This window comes from Colias croceus, chromosome Z, assembly GCF_905220415.1.
Source record: "Colias croceus chromosome Z, ilColCroc2.1".
In the NCBI taxonomy this organism is placed as follows: Eukaryota; Metazoa; Arthropoda; class Insecta; order Lepidoptera; family Pieridae; genus Colias; species Colias croceus.
The window spans coordinates 11421067-11448046 of record NC_059568.1 but is presented as its reverse complement, the minus strand read 5'-3'; the positions used below and the strand labels follow the sequence as shown (position 1 = coordinate 11448046).

Below are 26980 nucleotides of genomic sequence, written 5' to 3'. Positions count from 1 at the left end.
TTTTACGAAATCTCATAGATGGCGCTGTTACAAAATTAACATTATACAACTTACATTCTTTAAGCTATGTTTCTCTTCCCAAGTTACTTAAATGGCATAATTTTTATAGTGTCAATCTAGATATTGTCAAACAACATTTATTAGTCACATCTTCTTGCCATGAAAACCAAAAAAAAAAAAAAAAAAAAAAAAAAAAAAAATTTATATATGCGTCATTTGATTATTAATTTCCAATAGTTAACGTGTAAATTAACATTTAATAGATGGCGCTGTTTCTAATTTGTCTTTATACTACTAAATTCATTAAACTGTTTCTCTGCCCAAATTACGTAAATGACATAGTTTTTATTTTGTAAAGCTAGATAATAGCATGGCTTACTCGAAACCAACATTTAAACATGAGTCTTTAGATTGTACGCTGTCGTAATACACGGAATACGTAAGAAAAATAAAGGTTCACAGCTCCTCCCGTAGATGATAGCTTGATAATATGTAGCCTATAGCCTCACCCGACCTGTTAGTAATATTCATGCAAAATTTGAAGTCAATCTATGCAGTACTTTTCGAGATTAGCTCGGACAAACATACAGACAAACAGACAAACAGACAAACAGACAAACAGACAAACAGACAAAAATTCTAAAAACTATGTTTTTGGCTTCTATATCGATTATAGATCACGGCCCAGGTATTCTTTTAAAAAAATATTCAATGTACAGTTTTGACTTTCCTACGATTTTATTATATGTATAGATAAATAATAGTGAATTAATATTGATATTAGCACAAAACTGACACGAACACAGACCTTAGGTAACTGAAGCGTTTTTTTCTACGTAGCTGCCCATTTAAAACTCAGTTTACCTTTATGTACCTATCTATTTAAAAAAATAATCTTTATTTTTAATATAATTAAATCCGACTTTCTTTCCAACAATGTTTCATCCAAGTATGTAACCGAAAACAAATTAGTTGCTCTTTTGTTAAGATTTTTTCATTGTAAAATATAATGAGGAAATCTCTAACAATAATCATTATTCCATTTAAATGTTAAATTGCGTCTGAGAGTCTACTTATATGAGTAGAAAAAAACAAAGGAGTCTTTGTACAGACGCAAGATTTCACTAGATGAGCCGGTAATGAATTCCCAAGCTATTGTGATGATGACTTTCGCTTCGTGGTCACTGTCATTGTAAAAAGATTTACGAGTACATCCGCAAAACGTTACTATTCAATGTTGCAACCGAACATTTACATATAATTACAATTAATTTATGAATGATTCGATACAAGTTAGCGAGTTAGATTATGCTTGATAGCGTATAGCTTATGGCCCAGAGAACATTACGTACTCATTGACATTAAATAACCAGTTGGAGACGAGATTTATATTACCCAATTACCTATATCAAATCGAAACGCTGCATAAAATAAAAATCAGAGACCCTTTAACCTATTAAGGTATCTATGCAATATGTTAAAACTTGTGAACAAAATATTTTTTATAAGTTCATTCCCTTACACTTTAGGTACTGGAACTACAGGATCGTATCACTTCTTGCATTTTTGAATCATCATCATCAGCCCATTTACGTTCCCACTTCTGGGACACGGGCCTCCTATGAGGGTACAGGCCTTAGTGTATATTATATTACAGTCCACCACGATGGCCAAGTGCGGGTTTTTTTTAAGGCACCCGCCATCACAGGGTGTTCGCGCCACCTCTGGATTATAGTCCAGAGAAATTTTTTGCTTTTTCTTTTATTTTTAATATTCTTATCAATTTTTAATTAGTCTAAAAACAATTATATTGAAATGTTGAATAACAAGTAAAATTATAAATACCAAATATAAATTACAATATAAAAATAAAATTCAAAATCATTAAGTACAAAAAAAAACCAATAAGAACACGGCACAAAAACACTCAAGTTAATCCTATTTAGCATTGTTAAAAAAAACTTAATGGTTAAGAACGACTATATAATATCATGAAATTAGTCACATAGAAATGATAATCATAAGGTGTAATAATATCTTATCTTATTCGGCACGCTTACTTACAATTCAGTATCCGCTGCATTTTTAATGTTTTTGCATCGAATAACTTCCAATTAAATATCTGATAATTTAGTTTTAGTGTCATGTCGCAATAATAATGCCGATTATATTAACTAATGAAAAATATTTTCTGGAACTATGTGGTCGAGAATAAAAACCAAGTAGAACAAGGATTGTTAGACCATTTGATTTAAAAACCGAACCAATTTTGAATTGAACAAAGGAACTAACTAGATACGAAGGTACTATTTTATATATTATGTGAATACATAAGTATTAAGTACAATTATAATTAGATACGTTTTGTTTTATCAAAAATAAAATATCTTAAATACGTGCATTTTTTGCATAATTATTGTCTGTTAATGTTATTATCAGCAAAAATTATAAATGAACAAATATTGTTGGATATAGATGTTATCTATTAATTAACTTATTTTCAGTTGGCAAGAGCAACTTGTATAATGTTTATTGTATACTTGAATTATTCACATTTAAATACTTCCTTAACGGTATATAGCTTTGACTTAACTTGACGAAAGTGAGTGATAACGAAAAAAGTGAAGTAACTATGTATTATTTAACAACAGGCACGAATAAACTTTAGATTTATGCATACAAAATACTCACATCTATCTAAATATGAAAAGACAATCTTGAATCTTAATATATTATTTGCCCTATTTATAGACATCGTTTTAAGTCTTGCCTTTTCATAATGCAATAGATTGCTATAAATGTATTTTAAGCTGCCTGAAAATCTGGTACACGTTATTCATATATTCTACATCAATATTTTATTATAGATGTGAATCGATAATGTTATCTCTGTAAGGCTAAGATACTTTAAAGGGAAATCAGATCAATATATGTATGCAATTGTAACGGATACATTACAAGTGCGATATATAATTTGATATTTACGTATCGACCGGAATCCACCTTCCCGTGAGTAAATACATATTTGTTAGAGCAAGGACAAAGGAAAGAACTTGTATAATATATTTATTAAACCGGATAATTGAATCAATTAACTAGTAAAAAATCCGTAACATGCATTTCATATAAAGACGGCTAAATAAGCTCAGAACATTACATATATGTATGTTTGTTAGGAATAAAAGGTAGGTAGTATTAGACACCGTTTTTCTTTCATGTGTTTCGCTTCGAATACTTTCGTAAGCATATAAAGAAATCATTGTTAATTTAAAAGAAATTTCCTTATTCATATCACTACGATATTCATAAATAGGTACTATAATTGCGTGCACACGTTAACACTAACACTATATGAATCATGTAGCTTTACATTATAGTGACAGTCACGCATTATATCATATGCCTACACGCTTGTTATGTCATTTATATGAGGTGTTGTACTGTGTACAATAAAATAAAAACTTCACACCGATAAAATTTATTGTGTGCTTTCCAATCATCTAGTTAAATACATATTGTGTGGGTACGGATGTATCTTATATGACATATATTCGTAGATTTACTTTTTGTACCTATATATTTTTTGTACAAATTCAGTTTATATAAAGACTAAAGAGTTATCTATCTAATATATAATCTATAATATAAGATAAATCCCAAAATGTGTTGGTAAGCGCATAACTTTAGAACAGCTGAACCGATTTCTTTAATACTTTTTTTATTATATTCCAAGGAATACTAGTACTTCAAGAAGTACGGGGATGGTTCATATGTAGAGAAAACGTGAATATGTATCACGGGCGAAGCCGGAGCGGACTGCTAGTAAGTAATAACTTTTTTGAGCTTCTATTTGTAACTATGAAATTTAACATAAATTGCATTGTGAAATCTATACTAATATTATAAAGCTGAAAAGTTTATTTGTTTGATTGTTTGTTTGTTTGAAAGCACTAATCTCGGGGAATACTGGTCCGATTTGAGAAAATCTTTCGGTGTTAGATTGGCCATTTATCGAGGAAGGAATAATATATCATCAAGCTAAGACCAACAGGAGCGGAGCAATGCGGGTGAAACCGCTGCAGCTGGGAACAGCTAGTAACCAATATAATTCAAACATTATTAAAACTAGATACGTATTTTAAATAGACAAAAAATAACTATATCTGAGTTATTTTATATTGCACGCCTCATAAGCGAAGCGTTGAGGTGGGTACTACTGTCACTTCACGCAAAACATCTGATTTTTCAAACTTAAAATGTCTTTATGTATCATACATTGCACTTGTAAGATAATACATACACACACATATTAAGAAAAAACACTATTTTTAACATTCATGATATTTTTGATGTCATTTTTGTTATTTAAACTAGTTAAAAAACAGTTTAAAAAAGTTCTGTCTTGGACGTCCGTGTGTCTGTATGTGCGGAGGATTTTCTTGTTAACACGATAGCGACCGAAATACTTTACTAATCGAGTCTTTTTTTTTCTCTTACGCTTGAGTATGCTCAGGAATAGAACCCTTTCATTTTTCAGGGTCTGATTCGATGTGGTTTAATTGTTATTAAATAAACAAAAAAAAAATATCGACTGTTCTCCATAATTTTAGTAACTATAATATATTCTTTATTTTATTTTTATTTTTTTTATATCTATAGTGTACTCAAAATTCACCATTATAAACTCGATTCTTTATACTATAAACCAAGGTTTAAAAAAATAAGTTGGTAGGCAGTCCCTTAAACCTGCGCAGTTTCACATCTAGGTGGGGCCACAAGAAAAATAGCTCAATTATTACGGTACCGCTTTCTTTACTTTTCCAACTGTTTTATTTTATTTCTTTTTTATATTTATAGTGTACTCTTTATAAATAATCAATTTTATTGTAAAGGATGAGATTATGAGGCGTGCACTTTTGGATTTTCCAAACTATATTTAAACTATTATCACATTTGAAAACAACCTTCATATGTATTCAATTATTGGACACATGTTTTATTACATAATTAATGTATCTAAAGTGTCAATTACCAAAAGCCTCGAGGTTTTTGATTTCAAATAAAACAAGTTGGTTGAGTGTAAACAACTGTTTTGATTATTCATAACTACAGCTACGCCATGCGCCCCTCTTTTCTACGCATACATACCTAATTGCAACGAAAGAGAAATAATTTCATTCCCATTCATAAACAAGTTATCGACTTTTTATTATATTCTTAATTTTATAATAATGTTTACTACGATTATAAGTACTATTACCACAGTATTACAATATTATTATTTATTTTACATGTTTTAAATATTTTGACACGGTTAAATCATCACTACATACTACATAGTATAAAACAAAGTCGCTTTCTCTGTCCCTATTACCCTATGTCCCTTTGTATGCTTAAATATTTAAAACTATGCAACGGATTTTGATGCGGTTTTTTTAATAGATAGAGTGATTCAAGGGGAAGGTATATAATTTATTAGGTTCTAGACAAAGCGGGCGAAGCCGCGGGCGGTAAGCTAGTTACAGAAATAATAGGTATACATAATCTGGGAAGCAGTTATTGTTAAAGTAAATTGAGTAAGGTAAAAATGAAGTCTCGTTAACGAACCTCTGTGGAATGACTTAAATTTTCATTGTTGTATAACCATGGTCATAAATATTTTATAATAACTATAATTTTGATGAGAAAAATATTCGTCTATGTTATCATGAAACATAATGGACCTTGCTGGAAAATATTACAACAATGCAATTAACGGCTCTTTCAACGCTCGCTAACTTGCTGTTAATTACAGATTTATACCTTCCGCCCTTGTTCTGTGAAAAAATGTGAACAATAGTACAAGATAGTTATTGTTAATATCTCCGCGAGATAGCTCCATTCAGGGTCGTTACAGTCGCGCCACGCGGTCAAGGACTATCAATGTCTACGGTACCTAAGCGATGAACACACTCAAACCCTATAGGTATAGGGTACCCTACTAGGGTATTTTCTATAAATAATTTTAACTAATGATTGCTATTATAAAAATACTACTGACTAGGAAAATAGAACATATTACACCAATTAAACTAATGCATAAATACATTTTTCATTTTCCTGACGCAATTGGTGAAAACCTTGAAATATATTATAAGTAAGGCGAGAGTACTTTATACAAATATTTACTCAAGAGTTAATATTTGTATAAAGTTTATTATCCATTAAGAGCAAATTAACCTTCTGAGATAATTCATAATCGTTACGACACTGCAGAGCAGGGCGGCACACAATACCGCTTATTTCCTCAACTTAACTTCACACTTTCACTATAGTATTCGTATTAGCGGTAATAATTGGATTTGTTTATTACGCAATGGATATGCACAATGTGAATGAAGGCTTGATGGATAGGGAAACTATAAATAAAAATAAATCAAATCTTTGTGGACGATCTAAACGATTCCGGGTCTTAAAGTTTTAAATATTTTTAATACTGACGTTTATAGTGCACGTGATATTAGATATTAGATATATCTCAATAAATACCATATATATAAATAATAATTTACCTTATATTAGCGACGAAATTATATAAATAGTTTCATGTGTGAAACTTTTGTTGCAGTCGACTTACATTTATTTTCTCATTACATAACAAGCATTACGCTCAATTTTTTCGCGTATATATTTACTTTGAAAGAAAAGAATTCAATTTTATAAATGTCAACAGTATTGCATAAATTATCCATAATTATATATACTATGTACATTCGCTTTACGAAACTTGTACTTTAATCTACATCGTTGTAAAATGTAGGCTGCTGCAGGATTCCCCTTCACAGATTGCGATCCTAATGTCTGTTATTATTTATATGTTTTTTTTAATGATAAATTACTATTCTTACAAATAAATTTGTACCTATGTACCTATTGGGGCTATTGGTGAGATCGTGGTGTACGTACTTAGTTAAGTATAATATTCAATTACCTACTAAAGTTATATATGGATATCACGACTCGTAATGTCAAAATAGGCCGCCGATTTAAGCCGCATCGCACGCGTCGCAGCGTCCCATACGTTCAGGCTGGCTGCGGCCGCGGCGCGGCGTGGGCGTCAGTGACGTCATCGGCTGCAGCTCGGGAACTTCGGCAACTTCAAGTGCGGCGACTAGACTGCGGCGCGGGTAGATAATTTATATTTTGCGACTTCATAATATTATAAAGAATTCGAATGGGGTGACTTCGAGTACGGTACGGTTGTATCTACGTTCAGCTTAATAAATTGAGTCAACTAACAATACAGTATAATTATTTTAATGTATAGTGAAATTGAAATATCGTGGCTATGACAATATATCTGCGACAGATAAGTATATTTGTATACCTATATATAAAATTAAAAATAATGTAGCTTCCACGGTTATGCATGTAGGTATGTACTACTTTCGCATTTAATAAGTGATACAAATAATCAACTAACAAGACAAGTGACCGAAATATTAAACCTTAAACATGTTTAATTATATAAAGTTCAATTAAAATAAACTCGCTGTTTATGGTGATGCAATAATTTTAGTACGACGATCAGATTTATTTGTAATATTAACAACTAGCTTCCGCCCGCGACTCCGTCCGCGCGGATTTCGGTCTTCGCGTGGACGGTTTATTTCTCCATTTTGAGAAACTCTGACATTGACATCTTATAAAATATATCTATTGGATCCAAATACGGCTAGACCTATAACGCCTTTAGTACACCGACGCGTTCGCGTGCGGCAGCGAATCTCTGCGAAACTACAGCGTAGCGAAATATCAGCGAAACGTTAGTACACAGCAATGTTTCGCAACTTTTTCGCATTGATATGCCATTGTCATTTTTGACGACTGCAGGTGCAGACGTAATTTCAGAATGTCATCTCAGTCAATGTCATTTTTAGCAACTGGTGACACATATACAACAATATATTTTTCTTATCGTTTGGGTGAATGCACCGTTTCAAAGATAGTAACTCAAGTATGCGAACAAATTTGGAAAATACTACAGCCAGAGTACATCCCGGTTCCTTCTACTTAAACATGATTGGAAATAATAATGGGGTTTTCCTAATTGCCTCGGGAGTATTGACGGCAAGCATATTGTTATTAAATTTCCACCTAACAGCGGCTCACTGTTCTATTGCTATAAAAAACGATTTTCTACTGTGTTATTGGCAATAGTTGATCCACATTACAAATTTACTTACATAGATGTAGGATCATAATTATGGTAAAGATTCCGATACTACAATATTTGAGAACTCATCATTTTATCAGCTTTTAAAAAGTGGACGGTATCTGAATTTGCCAGCTCCAAAACCTTTGCCAGGTTTCAAACAGACTACACCACATGTATTCATTGAAGATTTAAATTAGAAACCTTTCTAATGAGACAAGAGACGCAGCAATGAATGACAATGATAAAAAAAGATTTAATAAATCATTAAGTAGGGCACGAGTAGTAGTAAAATGTGCGTTTGGCATTTTAGCACAAAAATTTAGAATATTCTTGAGGCCCTTTGAAACAGATTTGAATAATACTATTAAAATTGTTAAAGCTGCAGTATACACATACGAAAATAAACAATTTTCGGACACTTTAGGAGCATTCGTACCAATGCATGCCAATAGACATAGGGCAGACTTAGCAGCGCTTAATGTTCGATCACAATTTGTAAATTATTTCAAAGAAAATTAAAAACATAAAATGTATGAAATATAAACAATAAATTTTTTACCATCTATCAGAGTCTTTTCTTGAAGTTTTCTCCATGCTACCTCTTTTTTGTAAGTATTTTTATAATCTGCGTGTCCAATTGCGTATAATACGGGATAATCTCGAATAGAATGCGAAAATAATTCAGTATTTTCGGCATCCATGGCCAATGATATTTTATGTATAGATACGTTATTATAATACTCACAAATCACAATATAGTATATAAATAAACAAATAGTTGCCATGGCAATTGGCATTTTGGCACGTTGCATTGGTGGCGTATCTAGGTACCTCTTGTCTATATCTATACATATAATAAATCTGTAGAAGGGTCAATTCTGTACATTGAAAATATTGAAAAAATAAATAGCAGGGGGTGTTACTGGATCGATACCAAACCCAAATATGTGATTAAAAAAATTTTTGTCTGTCTGTCTGTCTGTCTGTCTGTCTGTATGTGAAGGCATCACGTGAAAACTAGCGGTTCGATTTCGATGAAACTTGGTATAATTATACCTTATTATCCTGGGCGTAAAATAGGATACTTTTTATCCTGGAAAAATACGTAGAAAAAAAATAATCTTCATTTTTCAGTTTTATCCATAGACGTTGTTCCGTAGAACCGCGAACACACGTTGCGTATTATTATAGGCCTAGCCGTATTTGGGAATTGGGTCCAATAGATATTTATAAGATGTTATTGTCAGAGGTATTCAAAATGGATAAATAAACCATCCACGCGAAGACCGACATCCGCGCGGACGGAGTCGCGGGCGGAAGCTAGTATATATTATTTCTATATCACTTCTATATAATATCATTGTCCATGGACGCGAAAATCTGTCCTCACCGACAGAATGCGAGCGGACGCTATGCGATGCGAAACTCACGCGAAACTTCACTAGCGAAACTTATGCGTCTGTGTAATGGCCATTTCGCAGTTCCTTGCGAAACAATACTGACAAGGACGCAACTATTTCATCTATCTATGTGCTAGAGTGAGACATATCATATGCGAAAACTTTCCATACTACTGACAGATTTTTCGTTTTTTCGCTGCCGCTCGCGAATGCGTCGGTGTACCAAAAAGGCGTAGTACACAGCAATGTTTTCGCAACTGTTTCGCAATGCGTCTGTGTAATGGCCATTTCGCAGTTCCTTGCGAAACTATACTGACAAGGACGCAACTATTTCATCTATCTATGTGCTAGAGTGAGACATATCATATGCGAAATCCTGCCATAGTACTGACAGATTTTTCGATGTTTCGCTGCCGCACGCGAACGCGTCGGTGTACTAAAGGCGTAATAATAATACGCAACTTGTGTTCGCGGTTCTACTGAACAACGTCTATGGATAAAACTGAAAAATTAAGATTTTTTTTTTTCTACGCATTTTTCCAGGATAAAAAGTATCCTATTTTACGCCCAGGATAATAAGGTATAATTATACCAAGTTTCATCGAAATCGAACCGTTACTTTTCACGTGATGCCTTCACATACAGACAGACAGACAGACAGACAGACAGACAGACAGACAAAAATTGTTTTAATCACATATTTGGGTTTGGTATCGATCCAGTAACACCCCCCTGGTATTTATTTTTTCAATATTTTCAATGTACAGAATTGACCCTTCTACAGATTTATTATATGTATAGATAAATACAGCATTATTTATACAGCGAAAATTCTCTTATTATGTAGGTATATTCAAATACTATGACACGCTAGTTTTATTATTTTATTCATATGAAACAAAAATAAAATGAATGTGGATAAAATTTTAATAATAATATGATACCATAGGCGAAATAGTTGTATCGATATAAGTAATTAGGTTACGGTTGGTTAAGCTACGTATTGGGCATCAGAAAATGATATTTAATTGTTCACGCTGCACGCTTAATATAATTAAATACGTAATAATCCATTGATAAAGCAATAACTAAGCTATGGGTTATTTACGTCTATTTTCTTATAGTGAAAACGTCAGACATTTAGATAAATTACGGCGTAAAATCTATAATAATACGATGTAGAACAGGCTTCCATTCTGATTAAAACTAATGCAAGCGAACAATCGTCTGTCTGTGTAACATTTACTATGTAACAACTGGTATTGGCACAGTTTAATATTATAACAGCTGTAGATCATAAGCAAGTATACAAACGTATTGAACATTAATTTGTATACCGCTTGTCCAAAATCAAGTTAAGGAACTGGTTTTAAAAAGTGGTTTTCTTATTAAATAGGACGTTGAACTTTTTGTCCCAATGTCTTATGTAATTTGCCACTTAATTTGTTTTCTCCTCGTCATTGACTTGTATTCGTTGTACTGCTAATGTAATTAATTGCAAGCAAACGAATAAAAGGTAAAATACCCTCAGACATGAATATTGAATAAGTGAAAATAAAAAATTTCTAATGATCGAATAAGTAATCTATACATATAATAAATCTGTAGAAGGGTCAATTCTGTACATTGAAAATATTGAAAAAATAAATACCAGGGGGTGTTACTGGATCGATACCGAACCCAAATGTGATTAAAAAAATTTTGTCTTTCTGTCTATCTGTCTGTATGTGAAGGCATTTCGTAAAAAATAACGGTTCGATTTCGATGAAACTTGGTATAATTATAGTTTATACCTTATTATCCTGGGCATAAAATAGGATACTTTTTATCCCGGAAAAATACGTAGAAAAAAAAAGTTCCGCGCGGACGGAGTCGCGGGCGGAAGCTAGTGATCGAATAAAACTAATCGGATGAGTCTATAGCATAAATTTTAACTAAAGCTGTTGAGAATGAATTACATAGATACTTATTGGCTAGAAATTATGCTGCAGCGCTTTTAAAAAGTGACGAATATGAAATTATGAACGAAGTTCCTTACGATAAACTTATTTGATTTGAAAATAATCGTGCAGAAATTATTTTAAGGGAACCTCTTTAAAGTTCAAAAATAATTGTTATTTTAAATAACAATTATGTTTTTTTGTGTAGGTAGTTCTAATGACTCATCAAAAATGAATAGAATAAAAATTTAAATAAGTTTTAAAGGGGCGTACCGTATCGAAGGCTATATTTGGTAATCATTAAAATATTATTTATGGCGTATCGATGTTAATGAATATCTTTAAAATATTTATAAAAACCTTAAATATCGATAATATCATTCCTACTATAAATTTTCAACTAAATTAATGCATCACCTACCTTTACATCGTGCATCGGTACTGTAGGAAACACTTCTATGTTTTGTAACTGTTAAAAAAAATCATTGTTTGTATTACGATTTTGAAACTTTAACAGTAAATATATAAGTATACTAGCTGTGCCCCGCGGTTTCACCCGCATTGCTTCGCTCCTGTTGGTCTTAGCATAGCGTGATGATATATAGCCTATAATAGACTTCCTAGATACATGGGCTATTTAACACCGAAATAATTTTTCAAATCGGACCAATAGCTCTAGCTCCTGATATTAGCGCGTCCAAACAAACAAACATACACACAAACAAACAAACTCTTCATCACTTTATAATATTAGTATAGGTAGATATTGCGTTCCTATTATGTAAAAGAAAGACATTTCTTGTACAATGCATTGCAAATAAGATTCATTAACTTATTACGCTGCATTTTATTTATAATCAATATGGTAAAAAATGTTACTACTCAATATTGAAATGGTTTTATAGTCGGTGGTTAATCTCAAATGGTGGTAAAGAATTCGATAAAAATGTTTCGAAAATATAATTCTCGCACTGCTACATAGTGCAAGTGATATATTGTAATTAATATGGTTATAATGTGTGCGTATCGTCCATTTTTATATACCGGCCTTCCATTTAAACGTATAGTATTTAATACTTAACGCAAATATGCTTACGAATATCCACATATTGACCAAATATGAAAATGGTGGCTGTTTGCCTCATTCTATCGTGCCAATAAATATGTATATGGAGCACTTTGTCTGCCATTTAAATGATTTCATAATTACGCAGTAGTTAATGAATAAAATCATTGTATTCAAATGTTACACTACTATACTATAACTGTATTCATATAATTTATTACTTTGATTGATTAATTATAATCAAGATAAAAGATTTATGTAACAGAAACAGGATTTCATCAAGTTTTTGATGAACTTGATTAATATCCACGAATACCGGAACAAACTACGAAGTTTGTATTTTAGTTAGACCTGTGCCAAGATATACGATTTTTATGTATGAATTTCCTTAAATATTATACGCATAATATGCCATAATGTCATCTAAGGATCTTCGTTGACTTAGCGCGGGACTGTCAATATGGTATCAATGATCATGAGGTATTAACCCGATTGTATCAATTATGCTTACAAATACATAATACCTATAGCAATTTGATTTGAAAAACTGGAACGCAAAAATGTGTATAAATACAAGGTGAAAGGTAAGACGTTTGACAAATTTAGACAGGAGCTTCTAATCATGAAATTGTATGGAAATCTGTCAGCTGATTAGCGAAGTTTCCTTACAAAGCCCAATTTTTTTTTTACGAATTCAGCAAAGTTGTAGAACAAAAGTTGTTCAGTTTCATGAGTAGAAGCTCCTGTCTAAATTTGCCAAACGTCTTACCTTTCACCTTGTATATGCCAATTTATTAAAATAATACAGCTCGCTTTTCTTTGACATTTTATAACTAAAAATCATTAATTGAAGAACGTTTATGTCATGGACATAACAGAAAATATTCCATACTCCTAGTTCTAATGTGTGTTTTAGGAGCTTTCGGAGTCATTTTACAGATATAAGTATTACGATTTATACCTACCTACCTAATACATATATCTACTATCCTGATATATCAACATTAACGTTAAAACACTCTTTTTCACACTCCACATTATTTTTATAAATTATCATACAATTTGTCAATTGCTAAATTATTATACCTATACCTGTGTAGGACAAACGTCCGTTAATGTTTGGCCTATATTTTCAACACTATCTATCATTCACCGATTTAATGAATAAATTAATCAAATTTAAGTTATAATGTTAATTAAGTATACATTTGTATATCATAGAATACTCCAAATAAAATATCTTGTATAAATTAAGGTTTTAACATTGAATATTTTATATCAGTATTTGATTATTATTTATATTTGGATTATGCTTGGATCATTTTGTCATGTTATTTTGATTGCAATGATAATTATAAATTTATAGATATGCGAATCTATGTTTTTTTTATTAATATTGTCATTGATATTTTTACAAGTTATTTGTTTTAAGTTACGTGCATAACGTACTAAATAATTTAGTAAATATTCACATAATATTTATTAATATCTACTCTTAGTATCTAACTATCAACTTATAAGTGTAAGCTGTGTGACATGTTGTCAGTTTATAAGGACAGTGTGAGTGTAAGGCCTTACAGGCTTATATGTATGGTAATGTGCACGATACAATCAATAATCATCACAAGCTGATGACTTGTGCTGATTAGATAATGGAACATGAACCTTCTTGTATCCCATTGGAAAAAAACATTTTTCACCGGCAACAATTCATGAATTTCAACTAGGTATGTCTTAAAAGTGTTTTAAAAGCAATGTCCATAATAATAAGCTCTTCGATTTTATTGACGTTTACCGCAGGTTTGTTTGTTTAATGGCCGATTTTTCAATCCTTGGTTAAATCTTATTCGTGGAATATCGTATTAAACAACCATTTCAAAAATGTGTTATTTTCTCAATGGTTATTTGCTAGATTTTTGACATATTATAGGTGATAGATATATATTATTGTGTTATACTTTATTGGATGGATAAGATTTATCCAAGGATTGAAAAATCGGCCCTTAATATATATGTGTATTTTAAAAATAGTAATTAGTAATAGGAATACAAAATTGTTATTATTGTCCAAACGTTTATACATATGAACGAAAAAAGAATTTTTGCATTTTTTTAGTATTAGATTATCTTATACGCCCTTGGCATATTTCTGAATAAGTATATTTAAATCGGGATCACTGTGACCTTCATAAATATTTTCTTTATATACAAATCGACCTAAATGAACCCATACATAATATATTAAGCTCAAGTATGGCGTACAATCTCTTGAAGATATAATCTGCCGCTCTAGGTAAATGACTGCAACAAAACTGCAACCAATCTGCATTCCACTCAATCGAATAGACACTACTTACTCAAGACACAGAAAATTACCACAATATGTTTTAGTTAACATACGTTTGTTATAAAGTTATAACAATAAAGCTAAGATAAGTATACAATAAAGCTAAGATAGAAATATTTTGTCGAATTACATAGGCCCACAGGCCACACTAGTATTGTTCCTGTCATTACGTCACATAAACGCGGAGCTGTGACACAGACCAAGTGAGCATTTACCATAATATTATGGACACATCTATTACATAAGAAACACAGTACTCATTTCCTCTATAAAAACTTTTTAAACTAATCTAGAGACATTATAGTGTGCTTAATTACTCGCTATTATATAAACTATACACTTAAATGAACTCTCGAAACTCTATTGTTAACATGACTATGTGGACGATTGTTCTTAAATCGTTAAAAGCCCTGTGTTTTACGTTGAATTATCGCATATTTAGATATAGTTGTGAGGTCATCGCCGCGCGCCGTTGGATAATAAACATTAAGTGATTGATAATGTTGATAACTGCAGAGACGGGACTGCCATTGTAGTGAGCAGCCGGTACCGCTCACCGGATAGTGCAAAACATTTTTAAGAAGCCTTTTTCAAGGTCCATCTGCATCGTTATGAAATTGTCAGCTTTAGTGCAAAGTTTATAGAAAATAAAACGACTCTGTAACAACCGAACGTGACAACGGAAACCTTTGTGAAGCCTAAATTTCAGAATCGATATTTTTCGCAAATATACTCCATTATATTGCGTCGATCGGATACAGTTCACGCTCTTTTATCAGCGTGAAATTATGTAATTAGCAAACAAGTGTTGACCCGATAATGTTATCTTTATGAAATAAGTATTTTTTGTCATATAGCTACTTACCTAGATTAGAATTATAAATTAATTTAGCGATAACTTAGAATATTCAGTTAAAGCATGGACCAATACTTGGTCCATGGTTAAAATCAAAAATGACCCACTACCAATTTAATCGGAGCTCTCTTATCTATTTTTAGGCTTAACAGTTATTTAACAAATACGTCAATCTAAACTGGAAAATTACAGTAAGTATTAAAGTACAATAATGTACTTATTTGGAGAAAAATGTTTTGCAATAACACTGAGCAATACTAAAAAAAATGTAGCGCACGAAAAAACTGACACTGAATATTTAACGCCACAGTAATTCTATTATTGTGAATTAGATTTGAGCCTGAATATAAAAGAATTATATCGATCGATTCGAAAACTTATACCTATTTTTTGTTCAAAAAATTAATGATGGAAATATACAAATTCACAGAAGTTTAGTCACAACTCATGAGCATAAACATAAATCAGCAATCGTCATTCAAAAAAGCTTTAAAAGCTCTGTCTCAATTTAATCAGAGTTTCGATAATTAATTTTAATAAAAATATAGCCTATACAGGGATAAATTATGAATACCGACTTGGACTTCTTTATTCTCTTAACTACAACGGTTCGGAACAGTATGGCGGAGTCGAAGTTGAATGCAATTCAGATTTAAAGTCGCGAGTAATTATTGACTCGTTGCGTAAATGCCTTTCTCCGACCACCTGATGTCAATCATACGCGATAATATCAGTGTCGGGTTAAGCATTCCGGAATTCTTTGCGCATTCATTTCGTCCTTTTGTAATCGAATTCGTATAGATATGTACTTACTCTTGTTTTAGTTACGACTTGCGACGTATAAAAACTAAAAAGTGGGTTGACATTAGGTGATGTCGTCTGATGTTTATACTTATTAATGTACCGTTTATATACCTAAAAAACCCGTTTTAAATCTAAAAATATTTAAATATTAGTTTATTTTTTGTATGTCCATTATAAAAATGCACATTGACCGATTAATTTATTCAATTCTATTTGGGAATCGTGATTGAATAATAACAAAATTTCTGATTCACTATTTTCAGACTAACGACCTAATGCTAACGACCCTCTTCTTCATAAAAGTATCGAAGTAAATTAAAGTTTATTAGAAAGCGATTAAAAATAATCTTGATATAATTAATATTAGGTATGCTAATCTTTCCTCTTATCATTAGCTACATTTCACTTTTCTGAATTAAAATACTTTCTAAGGAGGTACCTAGTATATGTACCTACATAATATAAATACATAACTAATAATACCCATCAATGCGTATATGTAAAAAAATATTATGTAAATAGGTAGTTTTGCATATATTTAGAGACTTAATAACTTTAATAAGTAACTACTATGTAGACGTGCGTAGGTAACATTGAGATAATATTACTTCGTATGGAGGAGACACCACGAACAATATCTGTGTGCCATTTTTTTGCTCTAAGTTTTAAAAATTATTATCTACTTAGGTAGGTACTTACCGATGAAAGTAATTCCTTTGCACTTTTCCGTATTATTTGTATTATTTGTGCAATATCGGGAGGCATGCGTTTCACTTTAAAACAAATTAAAAATGAGCGTGCAGTTACGCCATATGGCGTATGTTGAGCGGAACATAAGTGATGTAGGCGGTGTCGTCTCCATATGTATATCTCAGTGGTAGGTAATAGTTTTATTAGGTAGGCATATATTACGACAAGGCGGAATATTGTATCTACATAATTTTACAAATGGTTGGACATATATTATACTCCACGACCGCTGTGAAACACTATTTAAACTATTTTATTTTATGTTTGAGTTTCCTATTACTGAAAATTCTAAAGCATAGGTAGATATCATTCGATTTGTTTGCAGAAGCATTACAACGGTGCGGCGCGGCGCGGTGTGTCAATGCGAACGGTGGCGATTAGTAAAAATATATGCTATAATATAATAAAAATAAAGCAAGTATATACTAATGTTTGAGATAATTCAAAGCGAGATAAAATGAAGATATAATAAACACTAGTTTCAGACTTGCGTCGATCATGCTAAACGGTTGAAATTTTATAAGTTTAATTCGTGAAATGCACATTTCCTCATTATTTTTGTAACGCTTCATAATCTGAACGCGCGTCTCATACGTGAAGGAATAAGGATTTCTCTTTTGTTTTACGATTGACTTGTACATAATTTGTAATTAGCACGCATGCTTCACTTTGAATTAAATCGATAGTTATTTATGTAATCTCCAGATCAACTGCTACATGTCTAATTACAGTGCCCTTTTACAAAACTTTCTACTATTGATGTTGTTCGTTTGTTTTATTGGATGTTAGTAACGGACAACGGTGCATTTACATCAAACAAACATAGAGTTAGATCAAGAGCATTATTTCGTGATCTTGTGTAGGTAAACGTGAACTCGTATTCAGTGTTGTTCAGTATTAGAACATTGAATAGAATCTTTTCGAACGCACGAAGAATAAAGAAAGAATGCTCTACGCTTGTTTAAATTACAATAATTTGACATAGTGGGGTTAGAATGAGCATTAGCTCATTTGATGCAAATGCACCGTAACATTAGAAATGTATTCTAAGCTTCCACGGCATCTTTTTTCAGGTGATGTTTTATAAGGCATGATCTGTGGGCATGATATTGAAACTTAAGCGTGCGTATAAATTGATCATAGGATCTAGGAATGTATAACCCCATTTTCTCACAATAAGTCGGAGAAACATGTACCCACTTAAACATAAGTATTACAAACATATAATAGGGTCACTCTTCCACTTAAAAAAATTATGTAAGTAGTTATAACCTTAAAATTAAAACTTCTGCATAACCTAAATAATAAAAGCATGTTCCAATATAACGTTCGAACTCGACATTCTCGAGTAAAACATAACATTACGTTTTGCTCGAGCACATTTGGTGTTTTGAAATTGAAAGTTCATACAACGTTCATCAAATAACCATGTTAATAAATGATTACTTATGAAATTGGTGTGAGGAAATTAACTTTACAAAATCGCAACATCTTTAATTTGGTAAGAATAATCCGAATTGTAACAAGTCACGCCATGCGGCTATACAATAGATTCACTTGAAATTAATACATTTCTTAAAATAACAGCCGGATGAAACTTTTGTAACGTAAAACGTAATCTGTATACAGGGTTACTTGTAAAACACCAGCAACCTCGCAGGACAAGATAGCTAACATCATTAGTAACAACATTTGTTCTACGACTTTTGGCATAACGCAATAAATTATTTTTAAATGATTTTTTAAACTTTTATTGTACTCTCTTAACATTTGTAAGTCTATGTTCTATTCATTATCGGATGGACGACGCGACGACCCCTTCCCCCTCTCGTTCGCTTTTTGTTTACAGAATTTTTGGGAGGCGTAGAGTTTATAATATTCAAACGGAAAATTAAATGAATATTTATTTTTGTATGAAAATAAAATCTAACAAATTATCAAAAGTCGTAGAACAAATGTTGTTGCTTATGATGTTAGCTATCTTGTCCTGCGAGGTTGCTGGTGTTTTACAAGTAACCCTGTATAAATGCATCCATAAATATAAGCTCATAATTTAAAGAAATTGGTAGGTACACTTTATTTATTTTTCTGACTGCCTCTTTTGTGGAGAGCGTAGAACCCATGTGCCCCATCACCCACAATGGTATATCGGAATCATAGAAATCTAAACGTTCCTTGTTATTTAGATTTCTAATTTCTATGATCGGAATTCACTTTTGAGGAAATACATACTTGCTTTAGCCCGCTGATCGGTGAAAACGCGCGGCACAGCATGTACTTTTCTTTTACGGTTATTTACCACATTACCACATTCATGCGATAGATCATGACAGATTCCGTATATTCCGTATCTTCACAATTTTATTTCTATGCGAGTTTTTAATAATCCTGCCCTATATGTGGTTTTTGCTACAAAGACGTTAGTGGATAGCTATACGATACCGACTCCGAGCTCCGGTTACGCTAAGTACTTACGCATTTAATTAGCCAACTAAGTGCTTAAAATGGATTATTAATTATTGTAAATCTAGCACGCTTCATTTGTTTTTATGAGTATAATACATAAGAGCGCATACATTTGCATATGTAGAGCATGATTTGGCCTTCAATTAAATTAAGCGAATATTTCATTGCATTTAAATAATCCATAAATGGTAACATATAAATCGCCGCATTTTGCTCAATGTAGATAACATATTAAATGTAATGTTAGTTAAAGTAATACACCAGGGTCCACGATGAATGTCCGTTCTGTACACAACATGTTACCAGCTGTTTACGCATTAAACCTGACAACCTTATTGCAGACACAGTGCGCTAGTCACAAGGCCCACTCGCTCACAAATGTATCGAGAGTCGACAACTGTAAAATCATATCAGTCATAATAATTATTAATTACTCTCGGCTCGACCCGATTGTCAAATTTGCATATGAGTGCATGAGGAGCATAAATTAGATACTAGGGACATGGATAATGGATATCCCTCAAACGAAATACTTATACTCTTTCGTTTGCTAGTTGTATCTAAATGTTTCTTTTACTCATTACTATCGGAAACATCGTAAGTGACTACTCGATATCTCTGTTATTTAAATTTGATGTGTCCATTAAGGTGCTTTGTGGATACCGGCGTTACAATAGCAAGTGACAAAGCGTTGCGCGGGTTGCACGCTCGAGATACAATGTATAAGTCCCTGAGCCACATTCACATCGTTAGTGCTGCCATCAGCGCCGCTCCGCGCTCGGTGACCGATTAGCTCCCAGCCACTCACTTCGTACTCCACTTCTTGAGGACTCAATACCGTAAACCAGTCCACTGAAATGTGTTCGTTGCATAATAATTCTCAATACCATTTCGCAACAAAGCTGACCAAACATTATTGAGAATATTTTCACAAAAACACCCTCCATACCATACCAAACTTGTAGGCTTCAACGTGTACTTAGGTAATACCTTTTTGTTAATGGACTTCTAAACTCAAGTTTTGACGTGGGACGAAGTCGATAGAAAAAATATATAGCAGGTAACTACGTATAACGTAGGAGGCTCAGGTAGGCCGAACTGATTGCGCTCTATTTGTATCTTTCCAGCAATTTCGAGCCGAGTTTCAAAATAGCAATTCAAACACCTGCTTGTGCAAACGCATAACTTGATGTCAACAAGAAATGCACAAAATTTATATAATTGGTTTAGGACTAGTCAATCGATTTAATAAAGTAAATGCTTTTACACCGCTCCACTTTACAGGCAGCACCCATAATTTTAAGGCAGATTTGCGTAACACTACTGGTACGGTTGCAAATATTATTATAATAATATGATCAGGTGACAACACTGACTTGAGAACATGCCTTAGCCACCTGACTGTAACTTTGAGATTTACGTTTAAATAATGTGGTAATTTTGTTTATAATATTACGAACCTAATATATAGGTACTTAATATGAATTTAAACAATCATTACATTTTTCTAGTACCTACCTATTCGGCCATCTAAAACATGAACTGAATCAGAACTAATATCCAAAAAAAGCAAAGTTTACTACCTACGTGATAGAGAAAAAGGTTTGTATAGTCTGCTCTATTTAATATTTTGTAATGGAAATAATTGTTCACCTTAAGTGTTATTAAACATTGTGCACTGACAATTATTTTATCGCCCAGTCAGATCAAATATATTGGGCAACGGTTGTATTGCTCCAATCATTTGTAAAGTCGAATACAATATCTGATATAAATGCATTCACTAATCACGAGTGAAGACAATTTATGTACTTAAAAATTTTCGCAATCAAGCTACGTTATGCATACGTTACTATGTAATACTGTGGTAATGCGATCGTGCCAGCTTTTGTCTCAGCATAATACGGCGTAATGTAAAGCTTTTTTATTGTTTATGTACTGATGTTGATCCTACTATATACGAGGAAAGTGTTATTATATTAAGTTATAGATATATTATAGATTAATAGTTATCATTACCATACGAGGAACATTCATAAAAAGTTTCTCAGAATTTTAAGGAAGGATAATATGTATAATTTTAGGAGAGTCTTAATGAGTTAAAAATGTATTAGACTTGTTTGTTCAATTTAGAACATAAGACATGCTGTAAAGCTGAGGCATTATTAATTATTCTTATTCACACAGGCTATTATAATGTGTCTAAAGGATACTATGAAGTAGAAGTAGCCTAATATTACAATACGAAATTGTTTAGTGCAGATCATACATTACAAACGCAACCGAAACATATTTGTATGAGTAGTTGACAGTTGACACTGCACGTGCACGTATGTCGCACCTTCAAACGTTTCTATTTTTACTATTACGTAAACGCATAACGCTCAATTGCTCATAGTGGGTACTCTCAATAGTTACGGCGCATTTTGCACTATAAACTTTGCAATTTAGGCAATTTAAATTAGGTCAATGAGATTACGAGCATAATAAAGATTTTATTTCAATGGCATTCTTTCTTTGTTTCAGGGAACAATATATTTTCAACGTGTTTGAAGTAATAGTAAGCACTTTGGAAACAAAGTTACAGAGAATAGAGAACTTAGACAAAGCTGTTGAACATCTCATGCGAAGAGTTGAGGCTTTAGATTCGCGAGTTAATGACAATATTCATAAAACCGATGCTATAATATCTAAATTAGGAAATTTGGATTTAAAACTTTTCAGTCGTTTCGATGAAGATGATATTGTCACAGAGAATATGAACAAAAGATATAATGATAACAGAATAAGCAATACTCAACTTCTTGATAAAAAACTAGAATCATTAGATCAAAAAGTATCCGATATAGATTCAAAATTAGTTGGTCTTAAAACTCAAATTGATAATAACTTCTTACCAGTGGATGATATCAATGCTGAAGCAAGTGAGAAGAAACCCATCAATCTTAATGTCATAGAAATTGCAAAAGGTCTTAATACTGAAGTGATAAATGAAATAACTAAAGAAGTCGACCAACTTAGAACATCAATGTCAACAGTTGATAGAAAATTACAATTTCATATTAATCTCGTATCGGAAAATCTTGGTAAAGTTCTTTATATGATGGCTGATGTTCATGCTGCAATAGTCGAGCCGGAGTCTGCTTCAATAAACATCAATAATATATTTAAAAATCGAACGGCAACAACTCCTTCACCTATCGCAAAAGCAAGCAAAATAGATACTTTGGTAAATAAGATTATACCTATGATGAGTGTATCTGAAAAAATGGATGAAGTATGGGACGTTGTGGTCGGTACGAAGAGTTCAGTTGATGACTTAGTGCCAAAATCAGATGAACTTCTTACACAAACTCAAAGACAAGAACGTGCAATTGGACAAATTCACAATGATTTGCGTGTTAAAACAAATCTTATTATTGAAAACCTTGACATGGTTGAGAAACGATTAAAAAAACAAGAAGATGATGTAGCTACCCTCGCTCAGCGTCCAGTGCCCGCGGAACTCTTACTTGATCCAACTATAGATCGACTAGTGGAATATGCGCCAAATAGATACAGAGTTGAAGAACCTTCAACTGACCCGAGCACGAGCACCGCCGCTTTTACTACACCGGCAACATCAACAGCAAATAACAGGTGAAACCATTCTTTTTATTATATAATCTAAAGCGAACGTTTGGTGAAAACTATGCGAATGTATTTGCGAAATGATATGCGAATTTTAGTACTTGGTGTTTTTTGATTGTGTGTAGCGTAGCATACGTCGTAATGTTTCTAGTATCTAATTTTGGTGTCACGTACAGCCCGAGCAGTCCGAGTAATTCGAGCGCGAGTCCCACCAGCGCCACGGTGACTGTTACACCGGCAAGCAGTGGGCCCACAAGCCCACGACCCTCCAGCCGCAAAGGCGGAATCATCTTTCCCAGTGTTAAAAACAAACCCATCGTCGGAAACAACACATTTGCATCGGAAATTGTCGCCAATTATAAGGACGTTAAAGTGAGTTATACAATACTTTCAACTTTTATGGTTATGTTAAGGTATAATTTTCTGTACCCAGGTATGATATTTTTTGTGTCTCAAAATGTCTTCCTGTCGAATGGAACTAATGTGTCAAGTTTTATTTTCATAATATTGCTGTTAAATACTTTACCCAGCATCCGTTATGTTATACATGTTTCCTAATACATATCTATGTACATTCTTTGCATTTGGTTTAAATAGATGTGATTATAAATCCAATAATATTATAATTTTACCAAATTAGTTCATATTAATTAATACCAGCTAGCTATATCTGCTGTCCAAAGACCAAAGGTGCAATCGGGTTTTATTATCGTAAATTTAATATTAATTTAAAATGTTGTTGCGATTGCAACCCAAACAAACCAACTTATAGTTAACTACAATGCTAATGTACCTGCTTTGATACCTTTTAGAGCCGTCGGTTGGGAAATAGAGGGAACTAGTAATACAGTATTTGAAAGACATTGGTTAACTGTTTCCTATCGCTAAGATAGTTATACGGTTACAGGTACACCTCAAGTAAAATCTTATCTTATTTATTAGACCATTTGTTCTAAAGCAGTTGCGACATTTACCGTTTGAAATTAAATATTAGGTTTAGAATGCCGTTTCTTAGGACTTATGAGTATTTATCTAAGAGTGTTGAAATAAGGGGTTTTGACTAGAAACTTTTTAAAGCAACTAGGTAAATATTAAATGTTTTGTCCTATTACGTTTATTGATTATTGTTCTATATGTGATTTAAAGTTCTTATGTTTTATTCTTATATGCCTCAGAAATTACATTTACGATTAAACAGCACCGTGGTTTTATATAACATACCTAGTACATATACTTCTGCTACTAAGGAAATTAATTATAAATCATTGTTTTGTATATTAAATAATTTAAAAGACATATAATAATATGGGAATATAGGGTTACTAAATATTGAAGTAAAATGAAAGCTTTGATCACTTTGTAACTAAAAGCTATTTATAATATTAAATGAATAATTTATTTTTTAAGATGTCAACCATAATAAATTTCCTGGACAATCAGTGTTTAACAGTGCAGAGAAAAGAATTACTGTAACAACTGGTTTTCACGTAATTTGCTGTTTGCCGCGAGAAATGAACGCGCCTACATAATGCTGCTTTTCTTAACGCCCTTCTTATTTCGACATAAATGCTGCTTTAGATATTATAGATCCTTTAAACGTTGTTCTGCAATAAGTATAGAGGAGACAGGTTTTGCATTATAGAGTATCATTGGAGTGTATCAAATAATAAAAATTTCGAATAGCTTTTAAAATGATTACTTACCTATCTAACTATTACGTAGGTATTATGGTTGATAGAGACAAGGCTAATATTCATAAATTTATCTTCAGATACATTCCTAGTTCATTATCGAAGATTCCATATAATATCGATTGTTTTATTCTCAACGTACCTAGGCTATATATTCTCATTTAGAGTTGAAGTCAATTTGTTGTTATTAATTACTTTAGGTTCATGTTGTGATATTATAATTTGAAATTTAGAATGTGTGAGTAAGCGCTGTATAATGTATTAAACAAGCTCAAATTGACGCAAGTCATTTGTATACATTTGTATATAAGTAGTAAATTATGTTTAACTAGCAGCCCCAGCAGAGTGCAGATGTTGCTCTACTGCTCCATTTCCGTGCATTTTTTCCATAAAAACCGTAACTACTATTATGCAGAATTTGTAGAGCCTTCTCAAGTTCTCGCTTATATGGCAACATATTGGGCGATTCATTTTCGTTTTATTTGACGTAGCCCAGTTCTTAGTCATCAAGAAAGTAACAAATATTAGGTAACTAGCTTTCCACCCGCAGCTTCGCCCGCGCAGTCAAAGAAAAACCCGCATAGTTCCCGTTCCCGTGGGATTTCCGGGATAAAAACTATCCTATTTCCCGGGGTAAAAAGTAGCCGTCAGTGTCCTTTCTCGGGTATCAAAATATCTCTAAGATACCAAATTTCATGCAAATTGGTTCAGTAGTTAAGGCGTGATTGAGTAACAGACAGACAGACAGAGTTACTTTCGCATTTATAATATTAGCATGGATTGAATAAAAAATTTACCTCTTCTGATCTGTGTGGGCAACCTACATGTTCTCTTAACATAATATTATATTCCGTATACACTGAGCAACTCAACTGGTATTGAAAATGTCACCTATTAGTGAAGTTCCTTACAAGGAAGGTGGTAAAGTTACGTAAATTTGGTTCAATACAATGTTACCGCCTTCCGCAGATTTAATATACCTACCTAGTATCTAATAAAAACTTTAGTTCCCATGAAACCTTTTTTACTTATCACTACTCTGGTTATTGTTTTACAAACATACATACTTCTTATAGATGTTTGAATGTTAACTTTACGTGATGCAATTATTTATATCTTGATTTTTATATCACTTTTGCCTATAATGAATGACATTTCAAATGACGCTTGTAAACCTATTACCGCAACGGCGAATTTACTATTGGTATCCGCACATTAGATACCTAGGTATATGCTTTCTTTTAAATAATTCCTTCCGTTCTGCTTAAATCTTAATATATAAGTATATAAATCTCGTGTCACAATGTTTGTCTTCAATGGACTCATAACCGATTATAATAAAATTCGCACACCATGTGCAGTTGGATCCAACTTGAGAGATAGGATAGTTTAAATTTCAAATCGTTTTAGGGAAAGCGGGCGAAGCCGCGGGCGGTAAGCTAGTATTTATCATTGCCATTCTTATCAATGTACTAGAAAGATATCACTTATATATAGGTAGGTATATCGTTTATATTATGTTATGTAGCCTTTACTAAATGTTATGTGGGTAGGTAGGTATAATAAATTATTTATATATTTAATACCTTTGCCATTATTCGAATTCGAAATGAATTTATACATACCTATTGAAACTTGCAACTTAAAAGCATGAAACTTTTTACATATAAAAATGTTTTAGTGGAATACGGTCTATAATTATAAATATTTTAAAAGTGTTAGGTATTATGGCAGATATTTTAAATGTACCTACGCAAATAATAATGGGTGCTGCGTACCTACTCGTTTTGAGAAAATACTCGATTTCAACAAATATTTACGAGCTAAAGCAAA

The 26980-nt window shown here is 32.3% G+C and overlaps 1 protein-coding gene across 1 annotated transcript in view; it reads left to right on the top strand.

Moving 5' to 3' along the window:
- Positions 1 to 26980, top strand: part of LOC123705400 (angiopoietin-related protein 2) — a 53232-nt gene that overhangs the window by 21990 nt on the left and 4262 nt on the right. The window contains exons 2-3 of the mRNA XM_045654146.1: positions 22353 to 23465; positions 23633 to 23828. Coding sequence (XP_045510102.1) covers positions 22450 to 23465; positions 23633 to 23828 — 1212 coding nt within the window. The 5' untranslated portion in view covers positions 22353 to 22449. The remainder of the gene's footprint in view (positions 1 to 22352; positions 23466 to 23632; positions 23829 to 26980) is intronic.